This window comes from Pholis gunnellus (genome assembly GCF_910591455.1).
Source record: "Pholis gunnellus genome assembly, chromosome: 9".
NCBI classification, from domain to species: Eukaryota; Metazoa; Chordata; class Actinopteri; order Perciformes; family Pholidae; genus Pholis; species Pholis gunnellus.
In genome coordinates, this window is record NC_136535.1 from 20,754,427 (window position 1) to 20,776,853 (window position 22,427).

General features: G+C 43.8%; 1 protein-coding gene across 2 annotated transcripts; it reads right to left on the reverse strand.

Moving 5' to 3' along the window:
• Nucleotides 1-194: 194 nt before the first annotated feature.
• Nucleotides 195-22,303, reverse strand: vaspb (vasodilator stimulated phosphoprotein b). 2 transcript variants are annotated; one of them, XM_079166986.1, is made up of 14 exons: nt 21,937-22,303; nt 9,710-9,881; nt 7,426-7,606; nt 6,672-6,738; nt 5,090-5,187; nt 4,584-4,855; nt 4,214-4,335; nt 3,932-3,983; nt 3,755-3,782; nt 3,599-3,638; nt 3,311-3,367; nt 2,651-2,723; nt 2,220-2,277; nt 195-2,115 (listed from the first exon to the last, which is right to left on the reverse strand). In XM_079166986.1, exons 1-14 carry the CDS (start codon nt 21,939-21,941, stop codon nt 2,081-2,083), a joined length of 1,260 nt encoding a protein of 419 aa, XP_079023112.1. In that variant the 5' UTR covers nt 21,942-22,303; the 3' UTR covers nt 195-2,080. The 2 variants fall into 2 exon arrangements, with proteins under 2 accessions (XP_079023112.1, XP_079023113.1); XM_079166987.1 differs by lacking the exon at nt 3,311-3,367 and having other exon boundaries at nt 21,937-22,302.
• Nucleotides 22,304-22,427: the final 124 nt, after the last annotated feature.

Genomic DNA, 22,427 nt, shown 5'->3' on the forward strand with positions numbered 1-22,427 from the left:
CGAAATCTGGTATCAGTAGAAAAAATTAAATTATGTCCCCCCTTTTTGTGTGTGCTTTCTGCACTGCATCGATGGATGGCAGTGGCTATACGGCTGATCTTCTGTCCAAAATCCGCAATGGCGGCGGAAACGGCTCAGAGCTTCTCAGTCCGGAAGCGTCAAGGGAGCTCTGGAAGGACGCTGGCTCCTGTGTAAAGGATGGGTTTGATAAATCAAGGTTTTTATTTTATTTAAGCAAAAATAATACATGTTCCATGTTTCTACTCCTGACGGTTTTACAAATTAGGAGTCTATCCTCCATAAAACCAAAGCAATACACAGCCCATGTACGTCAGTTCCGTAACAAATGTATAAACTATTTAAAAAAAATCATTTGACAGCATAGATTTAGTCTTTAGTCCAACTATAAACACAGAGATATTAGTTTGTGAAATACATACAAACAAACGGTCAGTTAGTAAAAACCATGCCTTTAGAGATATAGTACGCTTGCACATATTTATTGTCATATTAAAGCTAGAATTCAGTCATGAGCCACATAGCTAAAAATTGTTCATGTATTTTATAACATTTCTATGCCAGTTTGTGCAAAATTTCATTAGTCTGAATTCAAAGAAAAGATGACTCGAGACAAAGTAATGCATTTCAAGAAGCAGCTGTATTCGACTATAAAGGCATTTCTAATCCAGTGTCTCTAAGCTGTTTTCTTATTATTTCAGTGTAAAAAGCCTAGACTCTATTAGAAAAAAGAAACAGTAAACCCAAAATAACATTTCATAAGAAAACAATCATTGAAAAAAAAAAAAAAAGGAAAGAGAAAATCCCCATTCACCAGTCTTTTCGATTAAAATAGAAACACCATTTAATTTTTGCTAACATTTTCCCTCAAAACAAATATATATTTTTCCTTATATATATATATATATATTTATATATTTATTCTCAAGGCAGTTGGTCATGGCCAAATTAATTGACCTCATGGCCATTTTTCATGTTTCAAGGTTAGAAAACAGCTAGAATGGAAGAAATGAACTAGCGGAAGCACAGCGGAGGAGCACTGCACTGGCCAACAAATATCTCATGTTGAGTGAGTGGGAATAGTCTGTCAAGGCAGTGTGGCACACAGACACACTTCCTCTAGAACAAGTGCAATGCAAAGAGAAAACATTTCTCACACATCATAAAACTACAACACACTCCTCTTTCACAGCACTCAGGTTGTCCGTCAGATTCCCTTTGCTTGTCTCCTCTTCCTCTAACGTCGCCATCTTGCAGCAGTGAAGGCTTGTGTTGTGCTGTTTTAGTTCTTAGCCATTGGAGCGGGAGCTGAAAGTCCACTTGACAGAGCGACACTGCAGTAGTCGGGGCCGTTGGGGTCTCCGATCCATCCTTGATTATTATTGTTTTTCCACCTCCAACTACCATTAGAGACAACAACCTACTGGCAGATGTGTAAACTCAACTATCTCTTTCAGTGTTTGAGGTCGAACAAGTGTTTGCCAACTGAGAAAGAGAGAAAAAGGATCCCAGCATGCCAGCATCTCGCTATTACAGTAAAAATGTGACTAATACATTGTCCCTGAATACTGAAGACTGCTCTATCAGTAAATGGTGCGTCTGATAGAAGGGAGAAGACACAAGTAGCAGGATTTCTGCAGAAAAGAGGGATATGATGAGTGTACATGATGACGAATTGGAAGAACAACTGCGGCTGTAGCTATGCGCTCTGAATTGGTTCAGATGAACAGAACACAGAGGACACAAGGGGACGGGATGAATGAACAGGGGGAGAGATCGGATAGATGGGATCACCGTCGCAGTGTTGGGGAGTGACCATCAAACGTGCCGGATGGCATGGGGGGGGGGAGGGTTACCATTTACATGAAGTGAATATGCATGATGGACACATAAGCAAGTATGCTCACATGCGTTCGTGTAAGAGAGAAAGAAAAGAGAAAATGTGTAGGAGAAAAAGAAAAATCCCTGGGCTACATGGGATACGCAGCGGAGGAGAGGTCCCAACAGTCCTCGACCACCTCCATCTATCGCATCCCTCCGTTACACCTGACACTCAGCAGAACTATGTGCTTCTCTTTTGCAGCTCCTGAACAAAGGCTGTGGAAGAGCAGAGGGGAAACAAGCATCACATACCCCGAAATACTGTGTAAAGCAAAACTGAAATGTTTAGAGTTTTTAAAGAGCGTACAAAGAAATCTCACCTCCAATAATTTCCTCCTTAACCTTTTGTAGTTCTTTACGCACCTCTTCCAGGATCTCCTGCAGAATATTGATTGACAAACAGGTCGTCAGTCATGGCATGAGAGTTAAACACTCGTACTACGAGGAACTAGGTTACTGTAATAACCTGGTTACTGTGAATCCATGTACACACGCAGTAGGTCTGTAATCACATTTATTTCCTACCCCGACATCAAAAGCAAGAAGCATGGCGTTCTTATTTTAACTGTATTGTGATAGAAGACACTACATTGGTCATGACTTTTTGTTTTTGGTGTGTGTGTGTGTGTTGGAGCATAATGACAAAATCAGCTTACTGGAGAAAGCTGCCTGTAAATGCATGTAATCTCACTAATTCAGGTTCCGCTCTATTAATTGAAAAGTGATGTCGCTGGGCTGATGAGAAATTCACCTGTTTCATTTTCTCTAAATCCGAGTCATCCATGACACCTGCATCATTACCGTTGTTGCCTGCAGGCTTCGGCCTGAAAGAAGACAAGAAGCAGACAAATACAAACAACTGCTTATGTTTGTTTTTCAGAAGAAAAAAAAAAAGCCAAGAAGGTCCACGGCACTGCATTGACGGGCCAACTGTCAATCTAGCACATCACCAGTAGCAGCACCAGAGGGATGAAGGAATAGTCAGTAGAAAGTTGCAGAAACGTCCACACACCCAACGATGCAATGAGGGTTAACATATCTAAGATAATTACCTTTCTGAAGTGATGTCAACCTTAAGGATACCAATAATTCAGATATTAACGCCGATATTAAGTTCAACACGAGAGGACAGCATCAACCCCAGTGCACAGAAGTGACATCGAAAAATAAGCATCGGTCTGTCACACTGTCGGGCTTCTATCTTATTATTCAGTTTTCAGAGGCAACACACCCGGCTGCTACGCCTACAAGTCCCTTGGGTGCATGCCATTCTCTGATCCATTAGATGGTGCTGCTATCGACTGTACAATATGCTACAGCAATACGTAGGTGTGTAGCGGTGCTGCTCTAACCCTGAAGAGGAAAAGAAAAGGGGAACTATGGTCATGAGTGAACGGGGCAGCATGTATACCTGAACCCTTGGGACAATGGGGGGGTGGAGTCCATGCTCTTGGGGATGGAGTTATTCCTGTTAGTGAGACACACACACACACACCTTCCTCTTAGAATGGAAATGGAAGACATTCGCACACGGGCAAACAATGACGCACACATGTTCACACAACCACACTCGCACTGATGGAGAACTACTCTTTGGGCGAGTTTTAACACGAGACACCAACACCTGGGGCGGGGGGGTGGGGGGGTTAAACAGATTTATTGACGACGGCAGCATGGATGTAACTGAATCCTGGATTACCTGGTCATAGTTGATTTCTCCCACGGTCTTCTCAGGGTGTCTGAGCAGGAAAATGTATGAAAACATCAGTTGTTGACATTCACTTTGTACTCAGTAAAAATTAACATCAGATTGAGTGTAGGTGGCATGCAACAGATGACATTGTTCAGTTCTCACCGCCTTGACCTTGAGGCTCTGAATCATCCTGTATATAAAAAAAAAACAGACAGAAACCTTTTAAGAGTGAGTCATTATCCACCTGCTTCTATTTTATAACTATCAACTACAGCGTGGGGCCACATATGCACACTTGTTTCATATGCTTTGCAGCATTAACAAACAGTAGACTCTTACATTCTCTTGTGGCTTCACAGAGGGCTTGTCTCCTGTGTCCGCAGCTTTTCTCCTGGTGTGAAGAGGAATCACTTTCAGTTACACCATGTACACTTCATTAGATGGGCAATTTCAAACAGTTACACAAACTGCACTTGAAATATGATAATTAGTCAAAGTAGGAAGGTCATAAAATGAAGATAAAACAGACTTCAGATGAAACCAGAAGTAGATAAGCCTTGTTTAATTGAGTGTGGGCACTGTATATTCTATCTGACTTCAAACTTGTGACGTCTCACATACCTTCGTGCCAAGATGGCACTCATTTCACCCATCAAACCCCCTCCACCTCCTCCGCCAGAGGAGGTGCTGCTGCGGCTGGGGTCGGCTCTGCCTATTGGTGTTGCAGGAGCTCCGTCCTCCTGCTGAGGGCAGCAAATAGCAAAAAGATACAGAAGAGTTCAGCCGACATACTGTGTAGGCACGATGACTCAATAAACACTGACGGATGCAGGTTTCATAGCTACACCAGCAGGAACAATGGATCAATACAGCAGCAGCATTCTAATTGTGTTATTAGAGAAGCACAGAATGGATTCAACTAGAGTCCAGCTCAGCTTCCTTTAAAAGCAGTTACAAAGCAACGGGACTGTCAAAGGTATCATTTACTCACCTTTGATACTTTGCGGAGTTTAGCTCCTGCTATGGCAGCCGCCAAGCCCCCTCCTCCAAATGCCCCACCATCACTATCACCATCTCCTCCACCTCCTCCTCCTCCTCCTCCGGAGGGCAGGGGCGGGGCCGGCGGAGGTGGTGGTCCAGGCGGGGGAGGCACACCAATAGACGGAGGAGGTCCAGGGGGTGGTGGAGGGCCAAGGGGTGGTGGAGGGCCCGGTGGAGGAGGAGGGCCTCCAGTGGCCATCGGTGGAGGTGGAGGAACAGACACTAAAACACAAAAAGGCACCATCAGTAAGCATTCCCAAACTATATATGACATGCTAAAAAATGTGTGCCCAAGATGTATAAGACGCACAGTATGCGAGGGGCCTGTAACGTCCCTGTTAATGCAATGTGTGTGTGGGGGCCTTAAGAAACGGTGTCCACTTAATAAAAGTCTCTAACACTGAACTATATTGGAGTGAGGTGGAGTTGTGTTGACCTGCCCAGGTGCTTCCTTACCTGCAGCAGCTTGTCTCTCTCTCTCCAGTCTCTCTCTTTCCTGTCTCTCCCGCTCCTGCCGCTCTCGTTCCTGCTGTTCCAGCCTCTGCTGCTCCAACCTACGCACAAAACAAACACATCTGTCAGCGGCAAATATATGCAAACAAAATAAATCAGTGGACGACCGGGACAGATAAACAAAGCGGTAAGTTGCCATATTCAATTTGGGTGTTGTGATTAGACTAACCATGAGATCGAGCAGATAGCAAGAGAGCAAAGGGACATGATGGGCAGTGCCGGCTCTCAGCCATTCCCAATTATTGTGAAAAAGTCTACATTATTTGATTATGAATGCAACAGCCATTGTGTTCAAACACCTCCCGTCTAATTATAGTTTTTGGCACTGGTGTGAAGAGCTATAATCGGGATTTGTTTTCAATACACCGGCCTCTGTAGAAGAATGAGAGGTGGATTTCGTAGCTTCTGATTAGCCTTCCACTGAAAAGTCCACAGCTGGACACGGTGGCCTGATTCACTACTGCTCCCTCCCCTCTCCCTCATCACATCTACCAGTCACAACAGCTGTTTACAGAACAGCAGACGTACAATGTGCACCCAACTCCAAAAATGTACAGGTCCGCGTCCACACACACACACATAAGCATGGACACAATGCCAGAGTCGCTGTGATTTAAAGCACAGCTGATCCACTTAGGCAGAGTGCCCAGGAAAGGGGGGAAGGGAGATGACGTCCTCATGTTTTTCAGATTTTATTTTGCGACAGCCATTCGACAATGGTGAATAATATCGTGAATCTACGTTCATCAGACGTAAATGCATCAATGCAAATTATATCCACCTACACCTGCATCCATGCTGGATTTCAAAAAGGGTTTTCGAAGGCTCCCTAAGCTACAGTATGTCAACCACTGGGACAGCTTGGAAGTTGACAGACAGTCCTTCTAGTCAATCACAAAGCCTCCCCTACTGGGCAACATATTACCTTTTAGTCTAAATGGGATTAAAAGGTTAATACCGAGGCATGCACGATGACACCGCGTCGGGCCTCGCGGGAGACACAGCTAGATGGCTGGAGAGACGGTGAAGGTTGATGCGAGGTGTCCGCCTTGCTGTCTTTTTAACCTTTAACCTACATGGGGCTGACGGAGGGTTTAGCACTGTCTGTCTAATGCCATCAAATCCTCTATGTATGCGTGTGTGCAAACAGGACTACTCCAAAGCCAAGACAGCTTGACTTGCTATTGGATGTTATGCAACTAGACCCAGAGGATAGTTTTCTTCTGTTAGAAACATACACTTCACATGGCCTTACAGGACAGACAACTCGTCTACATGGGAAAACGACTTGCTTCAAAAGAAAATCTACTTTTTAAACAAATATTGACATTGTTCATCTCTGTGCAAACCCAGAAGAAACCTGGCTATGTTGTCAATGTTAACAGCTGGATACATTCATTTTCTTTTTGCTGAATCAGGCCCAGAAGACATCCAAGTGGATTTCTAATAAAATGTGACCAGCGGTTTATTATAATTAGCACAGTAAAATAAAGGCAGGTTCCATTTAGAGGAAGCCTGAAGGTACCTTTTCTGTTGTTCAAGCTCTTCTGGAGTAGGTCCATTTGACACTGGGCGGGGGAGGGTTGAATAGCCTGCCGAAACATAACACAGAAAACATTCCTGGTGAAAATAAACAAGATTAAAAGAACAGGCATACATTGCTGTGAATTTTAAACACTCTTCAACAATGTCTGATTTGTATCTTATGACATTCTTTGAATTGTATCCAACTGCTTATGTGCTTTTATTGGTGTACACACCTTTTCTACCCAGGTAGCTGAGCGTGCAAAGTCTGAGTATGGCGGAGACAGACATGATACTACAGAGGGACCAAGAAGGGTGCTGTACCTTTAATATATTTTAAGGTCATTCATTGCGGTTGGGTTCAGAGCTCTTAAAATGCAGCATTTCTTCTATTTAGTTCATGGTTAAACAAAAGAAAAACACGTAAAGGATCAGACTGGATCTAAATAGCCAGCTGGTGTAAACAAACAGAAATGACTAAAATAACATGTTCTCATTACGTTTTTGGACAAAGAAAAAGAGTGTAAACTATGGGAATAAGATTCCTATATCTGAGACATGGATTAGGGGCGGAATAATTATGGACGAGATTTAATCTCCATTAGTTGAGACCAAACGGATTTGCAGCATAATAAAAGAATATAACCCTTTTCTATTCCTGGTAGTGTTTCATTTGTCTTTTCATGGACTTGAAGTTGAATCTCAATTAGCGTCGGATTCTGATGGAACTGTGAATCTAGTGTGAACTCATTTACCTGCGTCTGCCATGGAGGTGAGCACCTCCAGAGCATGAGCCATGCCATTGGCAAAAAGATTAGCATCCTCTTTGCTGCCAAAGTTGAGTCCCCACACCTGCCGGGCATCCCGCCACTGGTGGAAATTGTTTGTGGCCTGGTTGTACTTGAGACCTTTCACAATGGGACAGTTTATAACCACCTGGGGAGGGAAGAGGACAGATGATCGACACAGGGATTCTTTTGTTTATTATTATATATTATTTATTTTTAGCGATGGTGAGCGAAAATAGTACTTTTGTGGCTTTTTGTCCACATTCAAACAAATGTCATGAAGAAATAAAAGGATAGTTTCTAGAAGCTTCCTAGAAAAACTGTTAAAAACAACAACAACAAATCCACCCCCCCGCCCAATCAAACTGTCTGCTTTATTTTGGTTGGATTATCCTGGTTTATAGTCCACCCAGCAGGTGGCGTGAAGCCTATGAACCACAAGAGCAAAAATGTTCCGGGTTTGAGCGTTGCCTGAATGTGCTGACGCGCCATTTCACTATTTGTTTAACAGCCTCTGGATTCCACAGAGCAGAGAGGAGGAGAGGAGACCCCGTCAGGGTAAATATCATAGCGAGCAACATGCACTAAAAACAGGGTCGCAAATTCAGCTGCCACTGCAGACAGTGTGGCATTCCTAAACTCTCCACAATCCTGTCAAAAAGGCAAGAAAGGCAGGAGGGACCGACTGATGACCAGAAACTAAAATAAGGATGAAACGGGGGAGGTTCTATTTCCTTTTTTCAGTGAAAGAAAGCAGCATGTTTAAATAGCCTGCATGGCTACAGAAAAACAATAACACCATGGTTCCACTTTCAATGAAGTTTAATCATACAATTAGGCTGGCAAATTGAAAAGCCAAGCGTAAAAACAACTAAAAGTTACTCTACATGCAGGCAGAGCCGAGAGACAACATTAGGAAACATGGAAGGAGAGAGAAAACACAGCCACGCTATATTCTCTCTCATTAGCTTCTCTGTGATCTCATCCAGCACCATCCGAAACCACATTGCATGTCTCCATTAGACACAAATATAGAGTCCTCATTGGGTGTCAGGCGTCATTCCTAAATTGTCACAGGAAATGGTTGAACGGGCTAACTATCCCAGGAAACATCATCCACTTTAAGAGCCGTCTCTGGGGAACACTTTGGAGGCCTGAATGTTTAAAGAAGGAGAGAGACACCGAGGCAGCAGGGAGAGAGAGGGGCGTAGTCGAGAATAGATCCGCCCAAACTCAGTTCACCCAGCGCTTTCACTCGGAGTCTGCCCACCTTTATCCGGCGATATCTGGTGAGTCACAATCTGGTGATAACGACAAGGAAACCCTCTTTGTTCTCCTTTTCCCAACATGCCTGTAGACTGTCACGTCCGAAGAACAGTCTCACTAAGCACACATCATGCCCAAAATGAACGCCACATGTTCAGCTTTAGGTTAGACTAAAAAACAAAGGACTAAACCCAACACATGATGTGTGCATGCTTAAGAGGCTAATTCAAGGCTGACTATCAAACATATTCTGTGTCGTGTGGCTGGGCAACTAGAATTAATTAATGAATTAGTTTTACACAGAACAATACCATCATAGAATTAAAACAAGCTAAGTAAACTGGATGCAGTTGTATGAAACCAGGTTTTCAAAGTACTGCATAGTTACAAATGACCAACACTGGAAATCCTCACAGCAGGTTGAACACATTCAAAACATGAAGCTCATCTGTGAGCTTGGTATCATTTTTCAGCCTCTCTCACTCTCCTGACATGAAGATTAACAATCAAATTAAATGAAATATACCCGTAGATATACCTCTTGCCTCTGCTGAAACTGTGAAACCGTAAACTCTGGCGTGATAGTTCAGTACGTCACCAGATATGTGTGATATATTGGAGCTGGTCGTACTTTGCTGGGACACGGTCCAGGCTACGGTCTATGCAAAGTAAATAATCGACAAAATAAACGCAATTAAAATAAGCAATAAAATCCTGGAGCGATTGCCTTCTCCGGTACTGCTGATGAAATGATCACAGTACGTACAGTACATTTTCTATATATGGCGATAATGTGAATGAACGGGCACGTACAAATATAGACCGTCTCACACTTGCCTGCTTACTCATACACCCTGAGGCCCTCACAGGAGACCACAGACGCCCACGGGCCACATGACGGACACAGAAGGATGAGCAATACACACTCACACACATACACACACACAGAACTACATACACTCATACTTCAAGCTAGCAGATGTACCTGCTGGTCCGTCTGCATCTTGCGTCCCACTATCCTGAAGGCATTGGTGGTAGGGTTGTGATAGATCTGGACTCGGCTGAAGGCCTGCGGCCCGGCGCCCGCCGGCAGCCACTTCTTATTGCCATCGTCGTAGATCATCACAGTGGCCCGAGCCTGGCAAATACTCGACTCACTGAGAGACAGAGAGCAGGACAGGAAGAGAACATTAATTACAATCAAGAAACGTTGAGATGACTTTTAAGCGTATGACTGTTCTGAGACGTGCATCATTTTGTTCACTTGTCACAGCCGACACAACACAAAACATCAGGTTTGTGCTGGCATCTGCAAAAAAACAAAAAAACATTGCCACAAACGGGGATTAGTGGTAGTGACTCAGCCGACAAAAGATATTGGCAATGATCTTTGTGGTCGCTACCACAAACATGGAGTGTAGATCTATAAGCTTAAAGGATCTTCAAGGGTTATATCTATATATATGTCTTTTCTATTTGTTATACCAGATTACAGGCTACAGGATTACAATGTAAAAGAAAAACAATTATCTATAATTTGAACATAATTCTTTATTTCACCACTTTGAAATGCCATGAAATGATGATATGTAGTTTAGACTGCAGCTGGAAGGAACTGAAGACATCGGATGGACAAACACCATCGCACCATCGGATGGTTCTTCCTCTTGAGGTTTCACACTGTCCCAACACATTGCCTCTGCAAGAGTGCAAGGACACAAAGCATACACCAGATGTATCATAGAGTACAGTTTGTGAACACGTCGAGTGTTGCTGATAGTCATACAGTGTCTCTCTGGCCACAGAGAACTACCCCACACTCTCCGGATGGGCCAAAGATTGGGACCTCCTCTACCCGTGTCCTACCCTATATGTCAAAGCAAAGTCAAAGACTAAGAGACGGAGTGCAGAGAAGTGCTGATTTGAGAGGAGAAAGAGATTAGCTCGATGCCAAACAAGATGGAAGGCGAGACAACAATGGAGGCCGACAAAGACGGGAAGTTGTGCGGAGCTCCGCCAAAGAGACGAGGCGCTGCAATCTCCCACCTGCTCTGCATCAACCTCCACCTCCACACACTTTGCAAGAAGACATGTGCTGTGTGTTCAGTGACAAAACGTGTATTTATAGCCCCGTGCAGGCGGGAATACACACACTAGTTACAACACTTTCAGGAATATGCAAGTTTAGGTAGCAGAGGCTGCAGAGTGAGAGCATTTGCATTTCAGACACCGAGATCTAAAGATAACTTTAACTGTTCATTGTAGAAGAGAATACCACAAATAATCCTACACCACAACCACAGCCTAAACACAGTACGAGTCATAAACACATTGGAACAAGTACAGAAGGCAGAGGGGAACACAGACAGTAACAAATGTGGCTGTCAATTCTAATTATTTTTTTTTACCAATCCTCCCCTTCCTCTCCTCATTTGCCCCCTGTGCTCTAACCATAGTCCCCTAATCCATGTCTTCCCCCCTCTCCCTCCATCTGTCTCGCCCGTGATACAATCTGCTCCTTCTAGTGACACAGCAGCAAAGCCACAACCCACTTCCTGTTGCCAGCACTGCCAAATAAGGACCGACTCAGCCTGAACAATCTATATGGCACACGCAAGTCCGGTATTTTCCGAATGTAGTTGACATTTCACAACACAGCAGATAGCTCTGGGGTTGCTGTCAATCACAGAAACGTGTATTATATGAACTTCAAAACATCTCTGCAATTGAGTCATTTGCCACACGTCGTATAACTGTGCCACTGTCAATGTTAGTACAATTTTAATAGTAACTTTTATGGCAAACTGCAGCTAGAGAGATTTTTGCAGATGTTTTGCACTTTACTTGTAATTCTTGTATTTTGACAAAAATATGGCAGCGATACGTTTTTTAACTACTAGTTTTGAGTCATCTGTGTGTCTGCATTTCTATTGGTTAAACAGACAAGTAGCTGAGATGTTATACTTGCCAAACAACACGGATTTGGACAATTATTGAAATGTATTAATGCACAAAACATACATCTCAGATGCATAATGCTAGTGTTAGGAAGTTAAACAGGTCATAATTCCCTCTTTAATATTATCTATTTTAAATTGATCTACTTCAAACAACTATATTTATTTAAGTTTCAAGCCTGGAACAACATTTTACAAGATTACATTTGAACACGTTATAATTTACCATTGCCCAATACTCATTTTCTTTAGTAGAGCTTGAACGCATCATAATGAAAATCAATGAAACACTTGTTTTACTGTAATCTCCGTTACTTAGCCAAGCAGGACTGTGTTGCCCACCGGCCGCATACAGCTAACGTTAACCCGCTCTCCTTCAGCCGAATGCAACACAGATGTTCACTGAATATCGGCCGATCCCTAATAGAGATCACGTTTATTTTTCACCTGCATGAGGCCTTGCCAGAACATTAGAGTTTACTTGCCCAGGGCAAGCGTTAAGGTTAGAAGTCACAACAAATGTGTAAATACAGACAGTGGTGTGATGTGGGATGAATCTGGTTGAGGTAGGAAAGGTCTATGCTAAATGAGGTAGAGAGATAAATTGGTTGGGCATCTATATTGGCAGATTTCAGCCTTTTGCAGACATGTTGAATCTCTGTACGTTGCATTACAGAAATGAAAAATAAATATTTGGGATAATGTAGAACAATGCTCCAGTACATACTTTGTACGCCAAATAGCACTGATACGTTTGTTTATTTTTTTTATTTACAATGTCTTGCTTGGTTCATATATTGGTAAAAATGATAAATACATAAATTAAAAACTAGTTGAAGGGGTCCAAATTTATGATCTTTGATTCTCTGTTTGGCACGGTCTGTCAAAGTCACATCCCAACAGGTTGTTAATGTTAATATGTTAGATAAACTAAGTCACATTAACATTTTGACAACAACGAATTTAAAAAAAAGGAGAGAAAGCACTCTGGAAATGGGTTCAACGTTGACAGTGGCCTTAAATCAACACTCAACAGCCATCAATCACTTGGAGCAGGTTAAAAACCTCTTCGGGTTGGATGGATAAATGCTGCAGCGCTCTCCGATCTCACTGAATCATCTGCATCCAGCCTGCCGTTGATGTGCGGGGCAGAGAGGACTTATCGGAACTGCAAAGGGGGACAGAGACTTCGGACCGGGAAACGGATGCATATTTAATGGCAGAGAAAGCCAGGGCTCAGGAGCGAGACCGAGAGTGAGCCGATGCATTATTGATAGAACTACGGACACCGAGGCCCTAAAAGCGTGCGGCAAAAACACGCGCATGAAGACGAGCACCCGCGCACACCCGTCGACCTGCCAACACACGTGTCCACGTGGTGACCCGGTCCGCTGGGTAGAAGAAGACTCACAGCTGGATCTGACTGGACTGAGTTTCAACACTGGAATAAAACACAACCACAGGCCCGATCACAAACTATCTATTCCTGTCCTTCCTCAGATGAAGACCACCAGTGACGCTGGCTGTGGAGCTAAGTCAACTGGTCACTTAGTTAGCTTAAGAGGTTTTCTCTTAAGCACAACTAGGTCACTGGCTGATGCTCTGAGAGGGATCTGAGCCACCAAATACCTAAAGCAAAAGGACTTCAGCATAGGATTCACCTATGGATATTCAAATTGGATGTATATTCTTTAAAAAAAAACACAACAACTGAACCCCTCATCTTCAAGTCCTCATCCCTGTGTGGGTTCTCGGTCAGTCAGGGGTTAACAGGAAGCCGCGGTGCACAGCCCGGGCACACACTCTCTTGGAAATGTCTGTATAAGGCTGTGCTCTCAGAGCTTTTCCCCAAATGTGCTGGCAAGTACAGTCAGGCCCAGTGGCTTCGCTCTTCCTCCTCTTCCTCCTCTTCTTCCTCCTCCTCCTCCTCCTCCTCCTCCTCCTCCTCCTCCTCCTCCTCCTGCTGCTGCTGCTGCTGCTCCTCCTACCTGACCCTCCCACCACGCTACCCTGCCACTCTTCTCTACTTCCCTCACCATTCTCTCAGACTCAAATGCTTTATACAAGTGCCACTTTCGGTTGAGAGATGTCTCTTCACGCAGAAGCACACTCCATGGTTCATTATTATATTTTGGTGCAGGGATTAGAATGTATAGGAGCACATGTATGATGAGACTGTTTCACTGAGCAAAAATGGCACACATGATATACAGTCATCCGCCCTGAAGACACAGTGAAGTAACACAGTGGTGTCTCGACACTGAGTGGAGTAAAATCATTTGTCTCGGGCCTCCGTTCGTGGCTCACTGTCCCTCCTAATTCATCAGACTTCTTTCTCCTCCAGGAGCGAATAATACCTCCATTTGAAAGCCTTCTTTCGCCCGCACAACTACAGCCAACTATCATTTTTTAATGATGTCCAGGTCGTGCCTCCAGGAATAAGTCTCGTTCTCTGTGGTTAAAAAGAGACACAGACTCTGAGACACAGGTGTCATATTTGAATTAGTGAACCGTAGATGAACAAACAGTGATTCATTCGACAGCTTTCTTCTTCCCCAGGGGTTCAACGTCATATTCAAACCAGACGGCGACTAACAATAAGTCACTTAATAGTCTGTGTCTAACCTAACCACTTCCTCCCTCTACTTCACAGCCTCGGAAAATGGAGATCACCTTTTACAGCCGATAGTCAAACAAGCACCGCTTTAAATGCCTCTGTATCATGTGTACGACGACAGTGTTGTTCCAGTTATAATATACAGGTGAATTCTGTCTTTTGGAATGTTATGGTAACCTGAAAACTATTTACTGGCAAAGAAAAGTACATACATTTGTTGATTTTAACCAAGATCTCATTCATGAGTGTGAAACTTTCCACCACAGCACATCCAGACATGAGACAGGTGTGAAGACAAAGTCACGTTTGAGACAGAAACACAAACAGACAGAAGTGAGAAGAGGAAGTGTTGCTTACAGAGAGGCAACATGGGAAAACACAGCATGTGCCAGCGTGGGAATGCTCAACTGTATACACCATAGTGAAAGCGACGCTGCATGTTCATAAAGCGTGGCACCACAACATGTGCTTCATAGTTATTTCCATATTTGCGAGAGACCAAATTGTCCTTTGAAATCAGGGGGTTTGCCTTGTCAGTGTGTGCACACACACTGGGCTGAGGTGCTGGTGAAGTACTTGACCTGTGGTGCTGACTCGGACATGGAAAGAGCAGACAATACAGCCTGTTGACGCTGGCCCGGTCGTCTGACAGTACGCTGACCTGAAACCAGCCCCGGGCCATGTAAACGGGCCCACGTCAGCTCTGTGAACAACATACACCTCATGAAAACTTTTGTTTGTATCTCATGTCAATATTGAGGGACTTCCATGGACTGTAAAAGTAGGTACAAGATAAGCTCTCAAACTGCAAAGTGCAGTACCTGTCCAGCTGTCCCATAAATGTTAATGTGTAGCCCGACGCCCAGACAAGAATACACTTCCCTCTGATGCAGCTTCTTTTCTTCAAATATAAAAACACAACCAGGAATATAAACACTAATTGTTCTGAGAATTCTTATGTTTCATATATGAAAGAAACAGGTTTTCTTCTCGCTGAAATACATGACAATTTAACAACAAGGAAATTAAAGAACTTAATCAGTGGGCAAACAGGACTTTCTGAGGTTTGAATGAAATATATTCTAGACTTTTGTTCAGCGAGTAGTTTTCCTATCTCGTCCTAACTATTAAAGTAAAGGCTAAATTAAAAAATAAAAGCTTTTAGACTTTGGTAAGGGCTAGCTTTGCGTCATTCCACTGCAAACTTCACCCCCCTTTGCTTTGTGGTTCTCATGCCTGTTTCTTTTCACACAGGTCCTAGCATGCTGCTAAAACACACACACACACACACACACACACACACACACACACCACACACAGACACACACACACAGGCTGCGGGCTACTGCTTTCTGCCTCCACAAGTCAGCCACACAGAAACGGGCATCGAAGCCATCTCAGCCGTTCTTCACCTCTTCTTCTCAATATCTTTGTTTAAATGGAGTCTGACAGCTTCAGCTGAAACTCCTCTACTAAGAAAAACCCCCCCTCAGCATTCTCTAAACGCTGACTCATCCTTTGTCTGGCATCATTTATCCAGCATTGTGGAAAAGTTGAAGAGACGTTTTGGCCAAAGAACGTTCATTTTGTTGTTGTGTGACCACTTCAAGAGTGGAGATGAATTCCTTCCTGCTTCTGAGGGAGTGTGTGTGTGTGTGTGTGTGTGTGTGTGTGTGTGTGTGTGTGTGTGTGTGTGGGGGGGGGGGGGGTACACTACTGGTACACTCAATGCCCATATTTGGAACCGTCTCACCTCTGTCCTCCTCTCTTGAGCTCAATTCCTTTTACAGGTTGGAGCACATCCTCCTCCTCCTCCTCCTCGACTCGAGCCAAGGAGGAGGGAAGCGTCTACTTTTCTGGAGAAGAAGAACAATCCAGTGAGGAAAACCTCTTCCTCAGCCGTCCTGACTTGTACAGTTTTCCCTTCACATTAGAGAAGAAATGTCTCAACTCAAAGATCACATTTCCTGCCTCCCACTGACATTGAGTGGCTTTTGACGTCAGTCTACTTTACAGATAGTGGCTACTTGGATAATAGCCGCACAATGCACTACGCCAAGGAAGCCGAATCCATCAGCAGAACAACAAGTCAATGGCTGAGCGCTCTTGAAGACCTTCACGATACATTTCTTCCTCTCACATGTGAAAGCTGCAACAAATGAGGCCCAATACTTGATATCTCAGCAACCCTCAGCTGAACCTTTTCACTAACCAAGCACAAAACAATGACAATAGATAGACGTATACACACACACACACACATATATATATATATAGAGATGTGGAAATGTCTCGATTGTGAGATGCATCTCAATGCGGACTGGAAGGGCTCAGCGTTGATGCGGTGACAGAAGCTCATCAGTAGTTTGGTTTCACTTCAGCTCAGCGAGAGTCTTTAATGTGCTTTGCTGTCATTTATCGCCTTTGACGCTTGTTTCTCTTCTCTCCTTTGTCTCGCTTCTTCTCTGATCTCCAGTTCAACGAGGCTAAGGCTTACAGAACATGTTTTTCTTCTATTGTTTATGTGCTGGTGTGGCTCACACAGATACTGGTATTGACACGATGCAGCTTTTTATATCGACTGTTGTCGTCTCATTTTTGTAAGCACTTTCTAAATAAAGTTTAAGATTTATCTGACTGCTCGTATTAATTCTTGAAAAAGTTTCCATGTGCAGTTGTATAGATTATTATCATCATATCATAATTGAATTGAGGTCAGTGAAGAGTCACACCTAACTAAAACTATGTACAAAAAAAAAATAACAAGACACATTCAGGCGAATCTTCCCTCTTGACTGAGCGTTGAGCATTAACTTTTTTAACAGATGACTCTTTAACAGAAGGATAGTCCTCTTCTGACCACTCAACTGAACTCAATATCAACTCCCTAAATAAAACGTGTACCATTCTAATAGACCAGACTGCCACAGGATAAAAGAGACACAGTGGGACCTTCATGAAGAATCTAGAAAGCCAAAACTGCTTCTGTAAACAAGATTACATGCATCGCTAATCATGCACAAAAAAAAAAGAAGTGTCACCCATGCGGAAAATTCTTCTCAGAATTCAAAACAGGTTCTGCTTTTCAGTTTGTCCTTTCTGTTCAGTTAGAAACAGTAAAGTAGAGTGGAAGTGGGGCCTAATGATAATGTGAGGAAACTGCTGCCCAGCAAATCATCTACTGGATTTCCTCCAATACGGTTTGTATCTAATGCAGCCTTTGTGTATCACCATCAGCCCACATAAGTGAAGTTAAGATCCGGGGACCTGAAAGATAGTAATGTTTAAGATGTCTGACAGCAGAAGGCATTTTTTTATACTAACTGGCATCCATTACGCTCCATTAAGCAGTGGACCCCGATGCATCCGTGTGGCCATTAGAAGTGCTGCTGACCGTCCGATATATCACTACAGCGTTTCTGCCCACAACAAGCTTTGGTTTCACTACGCCGTTCGATCCAGGCTCTCCATCAGCTGGGTGACGTCACTCAGTCTGGCAAGAAGACCACAGATGTCTCTTTAACTTCATTCGGACACTGTAGAGCTGGGAGTTATGCTCCACTTCACACCGGTGACGGCTAGAAGATAGAAGAAGTCAAAGACGAAGGCTCCAGGCGTTGATGAGATCAAGGCAGTTGTACAGGTTGCTGTATGCCAACTAACGGATATTGTAACTCTGAAATCAACAGATTTCTCAGATAACTGCTTCTAGTTACCGCTACCAATGCTTCCGTTGTGACAGGTAGATGAGCAAAACCAAGCAAAATATTCTCTCCCACAACAGGAAATCAGCAAGTATAAACAAAATGTCAGTCGAGCATCAGTTTCAGGCCAATTGATTGCAATTAGAAGTTCTGTGAGGAGCCATCTTTATAACCTTTAACTGCAAAAACCTTAGCAAGCGGACCTGAGTTACTCATTAGGGTTGAACAAAATGACGATATATATCCTGAGTAAATGTGCTAAGAGTCAGAGATTTTGCCATACCGTTTAGAGTTTACAACAATCCAGACCTGAAAGTTATTATTTATACAAAAGATATAAAACACTTTTGTAGATTATCAAGTTTGTTGTCATGTAATTTCATGTCAAGCCCCCACGCCACTACGGAAGACTGAGTACATAAAACCATCTGCAAGGGATTTGCACAACTTTCACACCAACTTACTTAATTTCCTGAGACAAACGATCAACATCAGTTTCAAAACACAAGAGCTCAGCGAACAGCCACTTAAGATGGGCGAGACAGGACAGCGGAGCTAGTTAGGGTCAAGTTTAAAAGAAGTGATCACAGACGAAACAATTCCATACTTAGAGAGAACACCACAACCTAGAGAAGCACAATTAAAGAACCACAGAGGAAACTGGATTTGTCCCCAAAGAGACAATGGTAGGTTTTGTATGTTGAGCAAACTCCTGTAGCAAAGCGTCTAATCCACGGGGCACGCCGGCATAATGGCCTATTTATGAGTGGAAGAGGTGGGAGGACTCGGAGGGGTGAGTTGGTTCTGGGGAGGGGGTTGCAGTGACTGTGGGAGACTAACTCACAAGGCAAGACCATGTCAATAACAGAGCGCGTGTAGTGACAGTACTGTCCAAGTGCATATCAATATGCAACTCTTTATGACGCATGGAATAAACGCCGTTATAGACAAGAATCCCCACAAGCACACCCCAATTACCTCACATTGTTATTGCTTCTGGTGCGTGGATATTAGGAGGCCTTTGGTTGAGAAACGACTATAAAGAGGCGGTTTAGTTTCACACTGAAAGAGCAATAATTACAGGTATGCAGAACGTCTTCGGGTACAGTTCGCAAAAAGACAATGACGGTGAAACAGAAATGTGTGTCTGCCAAGAACAATGCAGTTTAACATAGCTATAGCGAGGCATTTGAGGATCTTTAGAGTACACAAGTATTTCTATGCTTGATATTTGGAATTTCACAATAGATTTTAGGCGGTAATGTTGATAGCACACGGGCTGAGAGTGTGTTTATACTCTGCACTGATATCAGACTTCAAAAGAAAACCTGCGTGTGCGAAGGAATTAGGAAAACAAGTAAAGACATGACGAATTAGCCTCGCACAAACACCAGACCCACTGTTACGAACATTACACAACACCGTGACACGAATGCGCTCCTATCGCAACACCAATGAGTTTCATCTTGTTATCCTTACATGGACATATATGCAATAATATTGCTAAATGCCTGAAATAACAGCTACCGGCCTTGTTGGGACAGGAGGTCAAGAGACATTGAGCGTTTTCATAGGAGGAGGAGGATATGACAGCAAAACTGCAAAAGGCCGCTTGTTCGAGCTGCATTCCTTTCTGTTTACTGCCAAGGCGGAGAAAAAAAAAAAAAGCAGGAGCCAAGACACAAAGGAGACGTAGGGGGGGAGGCCATTTCCCTGCTTTTAAGGCTGATCAATAAAAAAAGCTCATGCGAGAGAGTGTAAGGAGAAGAGTGGAGGTTTGGCATCGCCTCCAGACATGTGAAGCTTCTAAACCGAGCACAGGGAACTCGTTTAGCTCACAAACAGTCGCGGCGAGCAGATGCATTACACCTGTCTGCTCACGTCACACACGCGCGTTAACTCTCCAGCCCGAGGACAGGACGGGTCTCTTTCGGTCACAGAAACCCCCGTCTGGTGAGTCATGGTGGGAGGAAGGTGGGAGTCACCTCTGACAATACCGGTGAATCACTATGCGGAGGGATGCACTTCCTGTGGCCACCCAACAATAGGATAAGATAGCCTGAAACGCTGATACAGTATTTTCTTAGCATCTATTTTACACCTTGTCAGAGGAGATGCTGCATTTTCTCAACTGGGTCAAACTGTTGAACTTTTGACTGCACTTGTGTGTCGGCATTCACATACCATGGGGATAAATGACAATGAGTGGAGCCGCATTCCGGTCTTTTAACTACTACACAAGGTGACAGACTGTTTTTCGCCACAATGGAGCGACAGCAGGGGCAGAATTCGGGGCAAAAAGTAAAAACCTACAACTATCAAGACGGAAGTCGCCCATCAACAGAGAGAGGAGGCCACTTTGAAGTGCATGAGGAACCCTGAATGTAGACATAAATGCTCTACACGAATACTTTGGTGCAGGCTAGTTGCTGCAGCGGTTTGTGGTTGGAGGGGGGAAGTAGTTTTTGAGGGCAGCTGAGCAACACAACAATAAAGCAGTTTGCTTATCTTCAGGTTGAACGTTAATGATTTCTGGCACACTTGTCTCAATCTACATGCCCAACACACAGTTTTATCAAATAACCACATATTTAAGTAAACTGTCGTGTTTTATCCCCCCTGCTCTCAAACTTGTAGCAAACTGCAAAACATGGTTGGAGTTTCTACTAATACTATTGTTTATTTTGCTCTGCTAGCTAAAATGTCATATAAACCCGTCTATGTATTCTGTAAAGTATGTTAGCGCGGTAATCTTTGCTGATCCTTGCATTAACTTAATTAACGGCCTTCATCAGCAGGGGCACTTTTTAAATGCATTACCGTGATTGTGGCAGGATTTTCGGGGCGGCTCAAAGTGCCTCCTGTTCCGGCTGTAATCAAAAGTTACTATGCATAAAATATGTGCAAAACAAACAAACCCTGGACCAACCCATGTGTCGAGCTGAGATACATTGTTTCAGAACAGGCCTGCTCAAGAGGCTCGAGATAAAGAACTAGTCACACAGGTTATCGGCCCTGCACCGCTCCGTCAAGCTTTCAAATGACAAAAGTCCTTCCTTGACAATAAGCGGAGTACTACTCGTTTTAAAATGTGACAAATGAAAATAAAAAAAGCCCCAGATAGGAGCAGTGGCTTCAAAGCATGTAATTGCCAACTGCACAGGCTGTGACAGGATGTGGAATTTGTGGACATGAGCAGTTCCACTGAGACAATTTGGTGTAAACCTCTGTATTCCCAGAGAGAGAGAGAGAGAGAGAGGAATATATTTAGTAGGAGAGGAGAAGCTTTAATGTGTGACATGATATATAAACAGCAAGTGCATTATGGGCAGCAGGGTGAGCACGCCTGTATAGAGGAGAATCCACCATGCTGAAGTGCCTTTGAGCAACACACTGAATTCCTTTCACATGTTCTATAAATTACCCTGACCTCTGACCTTTAGTTATGAATACACTGTTGTCTTTTGAAGTTTTATAGCATGGGTGTTTCTGCACGATAGCGGGTTAGTTTCAGACACAACAATACTGAGCTTCTGCGGCCAAAGAGAGTCAACATGGTAGTGTTTGAAACAAATACAAAAACACTGCTTTTTTTGGGTCATCTGACCGGCTCAACAACCTCAGCAGCGACACTTTTCCACGGGCAGGGCTACACCTTCAGTAGGACCACGCTAACACGAAACACTTTCTGACACGCAAACCAGCAAGTTATTCACTAGAAACAAACCTGCTACACGGCGGCAAGTGTGCCTCTGTAGTCGAAACGACACCAATGAGAAATACGATACAATGTGTCGGAAACAAACCGGTTCAAGAGATATTATTGGGTCAGGGGTTGAACGGGTCGCCTTTGTGAAAACCAAGTGGCCGAAACACAAAATGTAGCCTTGGAAACACAATGAAAGATGAAGGGATTTGAGCCGCTTTTACCCACCTCATTGTTCGGCCAAAGAGTGGAGATCCTCTCCTCGTAGGCTAAGTTTTGGCTGACTTCAGACCTGAAGCCCCGGCGTTAAAAGTCAAACGAGTGAAATAAAATTAAAAAAACCGAGAAAAATCGCCGGGAAAAAAGGGCGCATCTACACCCGCAAAACGGGGTAGCAACTGGCGGTGTAAAGAAAGCACACCTCGACGATTTCCTGGTTGTGTGGAGCGGGAGAGGAGGAGTAGGAGGAGGAGGAGGAGGGAGTAGATACAGTAGTGGAGGAGCGGGCTTGTCAACTCCAATCACTATCACACATTGGTTTCTACTAAAGAGGGGAAGTGGAGAAGAAGCGGTCTGCACACACACACGCACACTCAAAAACGGAACTTCTCTTTTCACACTTTGCGTTGGTTTAGCGCGCTGTTTCTGGAGATTTAAGCTCGTGTGTCTGCGCCCGACTTTTGCTCCGCTCCCTCACTCGGTCGGTCGGTCGGTCGGTC

What these genes read in the sequence shown, in the direction of transcription:
- vaspb (XM_079166986.1), bottom strand. An exon ending in CTGTGAAGCCACAAGAGAAT is followed by an intron (nt 3,783 to 3,931) that starts GTAAGAGTCTAC and finishes TTTTATATACAG; the next exon opens with GATGATTCAGAGCCTCAAGG. An exon ending in GAGAAATCAACTATGACCAG is followed by an intron (nt 3,368 to 3,598) that starts GTAATCCAGGAT and finishes TCTCACTAACAG; the next exon opens with GAATAACTCCATCCCCAAGA.